Source organism: Lagopus leucura, unplaced genomic scaffold (assembly GCF_019238085.1).
Source record: "Lagopus leucura isolate 7727_CA_CO unplaced genomic scaffold, USGS_WTPT01 105-22_obj-0_obj, whole genome shotgun sequence".
In the NCBI taxonomy this organism is placed as follows: Eukaryota; Metazoa; Chordata; class Aves; order Galliformes; family Phasianidae; genus Lagopus; species Lagopus leucura.
The window spans coordinates 1-6,813 of NW_024968421.1; the positions used below are offsets into that span (position 1 = coordinate 1).

The 6,813-nt window shown below is 62.3% G+C and overlaps 1 protein-coding gene across 1 annotated transcript; it reads right to left on the reverse strand.

Annotated features, from left to right (window-relative positions):
- Positions 1–5,464: 5,464 nt before the first annotated feature.
- On the reverse strand, positions 5,465–6,813 carry LOC122193653 (eukaryotic translation initiation factor 4E-like). The gene is made up of 7 exons (XM_042894514.1): positions 6,796–6,813; positions 6,593–6,681; positions 6,407–6,502; positions 6,247–6,310; positions 6,024–6,137; positions 5,807–5,946; positions 5,465–5,633 (listed from the first exon to the last, which is right to left on the reverse strand). The coding sequence occupies exons 1-7, from the start codon at positions 6,811–6,813 to the stop codon at positions 5,519–5,521; spliced, it is 636 nt and encodes a 211-aa protein (XP_042750448.1). The 3' UTR covers positions 5,465–5,518.

Here is a 6,813-nt window from a genome sequence, read left to right on the forward strand (position 1 = left end):
AACAGCTGGGCGCGCCCCCGCCGCCGAGCGGGCACGGCCGCCCCCGCCCCGGCACGGCACGGCACGGCACGGCACGGCACGGCACGGCACCCCGCTCCCGCCCCGCGCGCCGCCCTCCGGCACCGCACTGCCTACCCCGCGCACGCACCGGCGGGCCGCTCCCCTCCCCGAACAGCCCCACGCGTGGCACAGCTCTGCACGCCCCCCTCCGGCGCGGTACCCGGACCCGGTGTGCCTCCCGCGGTGCCCACAGCAGTGGGGCTACTGGTGACCTGTGCCACCCGCTGGCAGCCACACACTGCCGTGGGTACCATTCAGCACCCCGCTGCGGGGGGCTGCCCTTCCTGCCCCTCTTCGTGGGCCTCATCCAGGGGAGAGGATTTATTGGGGTGCTCAAGCTGACATCGACCCCCATGGGAATCAGAGCCCACAGCTGCTAAGCTGCTTCTGTCCCCACTGCGGCCCCTGATCCCAGGGCCAGGACCAGGGCAAGGGGCAGCAAGGCAGCAGCTCCGAGTACGGTGTGGAGGTAATTTCATTAGCAGCTTCAGGAGCAATTAACAACTGTTCTGACGCCTTCGAGAGCTGCAGTAGCTACTAAGGCAGCGCACGTCTCCATTCGTCCTGCACAACACTGGCAGGGTGGGGCAGAGCCACACAGCCCCGGCTGGGTCAGAGAGGGAAGACCCACTCAAACCTCCCACAGTTAAACCCCCCATCTTTGAGGTCTCCCTTGCTGATAGAGTCATGTGCATGGGCAGGGATGGGGCACATGGGGCAGCACCCCGGGATGCTCCCAGTCCTCCATCCTACACTTCAGACCGCAGCACATCCCACACACGATGGGTTTGGTGGAGAGGACCTTCAGCCCCATCTCCATGCCTGGCAGGAGCCTGGCACAGCAATAAGCCTACTTCTTTGGGCTGGCTCATTATCACTAATGGCATTCGCATGGAAACAGGATGTTTTCGCTCCTTGAGGCTCCATCTGCTCCTGCTGCAGTCACCACACACACGTGAGCTCCAGGGGGCTGCCATGGGAACTGGGATCCCACCGCATCCCCAATGGGGTGAGATCCCATTGCAGCGTGGGGATCCTGGCCCAGATCCTGGACCCATCGGTGTGGTGTGGGGCAGGGAAGCAGGGCTGGCTCTGCCCCATTGGCACGGTGACGGTGCTGCATGTGTGCCATGCTGGCGCTGGGCTCTGCCACACGTGTCCTTGTCACTCTCAATGTCCCTCCTGCGCCGTGGCCCAGTGTGGCAGAGCTGTCACTGGGGAAGCGGCTGGGCGCACTGATGAGTTAATAGACACTAATTAATACAGATTGGGGAAATCACTTTCAATTCTGATCGCTCTCCCTCTTGCTGTGGGGAAGCCAAGGAGGTGGACAGGCTGAATCCAGCCCCACTGCCCTGCCACACCTCTGGGGCAGCACCGTGTCCCCTTGGCTGTCCCCATAGCAGCCCATGCAGTGAGCTCAGTGCCCAGCGCCTGGGCAGCAGGACGGGTGTCCCACAGCCACTGCACCCTGGGGAAATGCTGGAAGTACTGGCCCTCCTGGGTACTGTAAATGGATTATTACTCGGAGTAATTAAGATGGAATTAAAAATTAATTCTTTTCTCCAGCGTGCCACGGTGGTGGCTGAGCTGTGTGCTGCAGCCTATGTGCCAGGGCTGGTGCCCAGGAGCAGCTGCGTTGGGGCAAAGTGCCACCAGGGTGCTGATGGCATCGCACTGGGTGTCTCCAAGGGACACGGCTGCATCCCTGGGGACGTCACCAGCCGTCACCACGTGCCGTGTGGCCGAGGTGCAGCCCTGCCCATGACCTGGGCGAGGCCAACACCGAGGCTCCCCACACTCCCTTGAAATGCTGAAATATATCTATGCCTGAGCTCATGTATAATGGATCGCCCTCGCGCTTCCTCCCCATCCATCCGTGGTATTTAAGGAACTGGAATATTAAACACCATTGTATTAACGAAACTGCCGCCTGCCTCTAATTGAGTTACAGAGAGAGAGGAGTGCTGACAAACAAACAGCTCGCAGTGCGTGGCTCTGGTGAGCAGGACGTGGCTGTGGTGCTGCGTGGCACGGGGCGCAGAGCACAGAGCACAGCACAGCACAGCGTGGCACGGCGTGGGATATCCCAGCCCTGTCCCATGTGATGAGGATGCTGGAATGCAGAGCCGGGAGTCTGAGCTCATCCCATCCACACGAGGAACGGGAAGATTATGAAAATGAAAAGTAAATAAATATGGATGTTGAGGACCTAATTCTGGTAAGAGGATTTTCAGAATTAGCCATTTGCAGGAGCAGATTAACTGCGTCCAATGCTGAGTGCAGGGAGGGCCCTATGAAGGCATGGCACACCCGACCCACCCACCCCACACAGCCCACGGAAGCGCTCGCTGCTTTTGCAGGAGATGGATTTGTTGTGCTGGAAAACAGCTGGCTGTGACACCAGCCCAGGCATGGCGCCGGTGCCACCATTCCCAGCCACTACAGGTCCTGGGGACACGGTGACACAGCACTGGGAACCACCTGGGCTGGGATGGAGGGGATGGGGCAGAGGGCAGAGCGGCAGTGGGCAGCAAAACCTCCGGGTTGTGCACAACCCCACATCCCACAACCAGTAGGTGCTCTGCCCAGAGCGGGTGCTGTGCGTGGGGCTGGGGGCACGTCTCTCACAGCCAGCGGCACCAGGAGGCTGCCAGGGCTGGCGGAGGTTCTCTGCATCCTCCGTCTCGGATTTTCTATCCAGGCAGCCAAGCAGAAATCTCATTACAGCCCAGCACAAAGGCAGCGTCCCCGAGCGTGGCTAGGAGCTGGCGTGGGCACGGCCATGAGCGTGTGACGGAGCGCAGCATGGGGTTTTAGTCTTCTCCCCCCAACACCCTGCAGTGCCCCCACAGCCCTGCAGGGCTCCGCACCAGGCTGCCCCAGGACCCCAGAGCCCCCACCCCCAACCCACCCGCGCTATGGGGTTGGGAGCACGCCTGATGGGTGCTGATCCCAAGGCTGGGTGCAGCCACCCTTCTGTCCACAGCTCCCGCAGCAGCAACAAAGGCAATTAATTAGTGGGGCGGTCAGAGAGCTGCCGGCAGAGCGCTCGGAAATCGATGGGTCCATTGACTTCTTGGGAAATCCCAGCTCTCCCAGTGGGTGCAGCGCTGGGCTGGGTGGGGGGGAAGCACAGGCTGCAGTGACAGCAGCCCCATACTGAGGGACAGCAGGGGGCACACAGGACAGACACACGTGGCACTGCCAGCAGCCCTGTTCCCTGTGCCATGCGGTGAGGACACGGCTGTGCTAATGGAGGCCCCCCCCTTCCCAAGCTGTTCAGTTGCATCTGTGTCACAGGGAGATGCGAGCTGCAACCTTCGAGGGGGTGGCACTAGTGGAGGGGATGAGGCTGTGCCACGGGTAGCGTCCCATTGTGCCCCAAGGCATGGGCTGCACGCGTGCCATGCTGTAGGCACAGCACCTGGTGGGGATAGGGTACACCAAGGTCATCACATGGGAACAGCAGAGCAAACCCCAAAGGCCCCATGGCAATAAGGACACAGGTCAGAGCGGAAGGACATCTTCTGCAGCCCTGTGAAGTACCACAGCAATGCCTGCAGGCCCCCCGGCCACGTGGCTGCTGTCCCTGTCCCCATACAACCCACTCTCTCCCCCCACCCACCTCTGCCAAGTGGGGAAGTGCCAGCCTGTCCCTGCGGGGAAGGAGAGTGCTCAGCCGTGTTGTAGGAGCGAGGCTGCCACCGTCATGCAAATGAGAAGTGACAGTGAGGGACCCTGCACAGGTACAGGTTCCCTGCAGCACAGGGCACTAGACACTGTCCCCCTCTGCCCCTCCTCTGCCTCTGGCACTGGGGACAGTCCTGCAAACACTTAACTCTCTCCCTGCCATGCAGGCCCCTCTGTGCCCATCCCTCCATGCAAACTACCCTACGCAAACACCACCGGTCATGCCCTGATGTGCAAACTCTGCCTTGAAACCCCGGGATGGGGTGTGGGGGTGCAGTCCCTGCCCCCTGCTGCGTGTGGGAGCATTAACAGGGAGGGTCCATAGGCCCCTCTCTTCCTCCTCCCACACTACCTTCCGTCTCTGGGGAGGTTGTCATGGGAACAGTGCATTGTTGGCACCCCTCACCATGGGTACCCCTTGCCACGTGCCTTGCTGCTCAGCCTGCACCCACACCAGGATGGGGTGGGCAATAGGGGTGAAGGTCCCCCACAGGGACTCCAGAGATAACGTGGAGCTACTGGCCATGCCCACAGTCCAAAACCCTCCAGAAGCACAGAGCATCCCTGCAGTCCCTGGAGCAAGGAGATGGGTGCTGGCTGCATCCTGACCCTCATCCTCAACCCCAACCCCGCAGCTCGCCTTGTCCTCTCTGCATCTCCAGCTCCACTGCACCCTCCCCCCACCATCCTCAGCCCTGCTACCATCTGCCTTTCCATTTTGATCAGTATTAATTTTTAATTATGATTATTGACAGGGCATCCAGTGCAGCTGGCTCAAGGGACAGCTGCTTGGTGTGACACTGCCCGGAGGGGCAGCCTCAGCACTGCTGCTCTCTCCAGGTGGCCCTTGGCCAGCCCTGTATCCATGTGGTGAGTCCCCAAGTGCCTCCTCACCTTGCTGTGCTCCCCCCCCCCCCAAAGTGATTTGGGGTGCAGGAGCTAAGGATGGGGCCCATTACACCCCTAAAGGGTGGGCACCAGATGTGGACCTCAGAGGCAGAGCTGGTAGCAGCCCATGAAGCCGGGGAGAGTGATGGCTCCTATAACTTCCCCAGTCAAATGGAGCCCTGCTTCAGCTGCACGCAAATGGTAATAAACCACAGCAGCTTGCAGCAGCCTACTGCCCACCTGGGTACCCTCAGCCTCCCTCCTGCTGAGATGCAATAGGAGCACCCCAAGGGCACAGCTCCCACTCACCCATGGTCCCCATGCGGACGGTCCCCTCGCTGCTCCCAGCACAGGGGCGAAGGAACGGCGGCGTGGCCTGCAGGACAAGGGGGAGGGAGGTCTGGTAGAATGGGCAGCAGGCGCTGGGGCTCAGCCCCATAGCAAGGGGAGTTGTAGGGCGGCCGCGCTGCGTAGAGAGGCGGCAGCCCCCATCCCGCACTCCTTCATGCTGCCCTTGCTGGGGCCACAAAGGGCCATTAACGCCGCGTGAGATGGAGCTCAGCACCCGCAGACTGCCCCCCCCCCCCCCCCTCCATCCCCCCCCTCCCCCTTCCCACTGCCAGCCACGGGCAGGCGGCACCACCGCGTGGTTCGGAGCTGGCACTGCAGCCCCTGAAACCGGCCCCGGCTTGGCGGTCTGCAAGCCCACGGCCGCCTTCCCCCTGCTGGGAAACAACCCGAGAGCGGGTGGTGACACGGGGACAGCCCCCAACAGCAGCCCGCCCCGCACCCCCGCACAACGCCAGCACACACGGAGCCCGCTGAGCTGCAGCCATTCATTGCGGGGTCGGGCAGCGGGGTCCCGCTCCCCCCGTGCTCACACAATAAATTTGTTCTTGGTGAGGGAGCCGCTCTTGGTGGCCGTGTCCGCGTGCGCCTGGTACCCGATGGCCACCTTCTGCGACAGCCCCAGGTGCTCCTTATAGACGCGCCTGTGGGAGGAAGGGGGGGCTGCAGAACGGGGAGCATCGCCCACCCAGTCCAACGCCCACCTCCCCACCACCAGTCCCTGCTCCGTAGAGGAGAATGAGCTCAGGGCAAAGCCCCGGGAACAGCCCCACGGCCATGGGTCGGCCCCACCAGGAACCGCCCCGCCCCGCATTACCCGATGTGGGTGACCCCCTCCCGGTTCTCCGCCTCCCGGGTCCAGATGGCGATCTTGTCCCCCTTGGCACGGATGTTGATGACAGCCCCGCACACCTCATCGCTGTACTCATCGAACATCTCCCCGATGAGGCACAGGAGCTGCAGGGAGGAGAAGGATCCCAGGCTGGGCTCAGGACAGCAGCAGGGGGATGGCGCTGCCCCAGCCCGGTACGCACCGTCTCCAGCCAGAAGCGGTCCAACTCTGTATGCCTCTGCTGCTTGGCGAGGGTGATGAGCCAGCGCCCACCGCGCTTGTTCTGGCTGTCCTCCCACATGGGCTCGATGCCGTCCTGGGACAGAGAGGGAATGCTCACAACGGCCAGAGCCAGCTCGGGGCACAGGGATGGGGTCCAAGCAGCACCCTGTGCCTCATGGTACTGGGGTGCAGGGCTGTCACACCTTGAAGAGGGAATAGTCACAGCCCGATGTCAGCTTGCTGGCCAGCTGGATGTGGGTGTACAGCCTGCAGCAGAGACATACAGAGAGCAATGAGAGGAGGTGCCCCACAGACACCCAAATCCCCAGACCCCAAACCTCCTAGAGTGGGGATGGCACTCACGCCCAGAAGTCCTCCACCGTGCTGAACTTGGTGACCAGGCGTAGGTTGGCCTGCCACATCTTGCTCTTGTCATTCTTGAAGAACCACAGGGCCCACCTGAAGGACAACAGGGCTGTCAGCTAGGCTGGACGCCACCCCAGACACCCATCTGGTGCTGGGATGCTTCCCACAGCCAGGACCACGTACCTGTTGTGCAGTGGGTGCTTGCCCAGGCTCTCTGCCACCTGCAGCTCCTGCTGCTGAGCCCTGCGCCTGCGCCGCTCCTCCTGTCTCCTCTGGGGAAACAGCACAGCCATCCCCATAGGGGCGCAACCCCACAAGTCAAAGCTGCCAAGTGCCCACTGCCCACCCCAGTCCCATAGAAACTATGGGATCAAGGAAACACCCACCTGCTCCCCGGAAGCCAT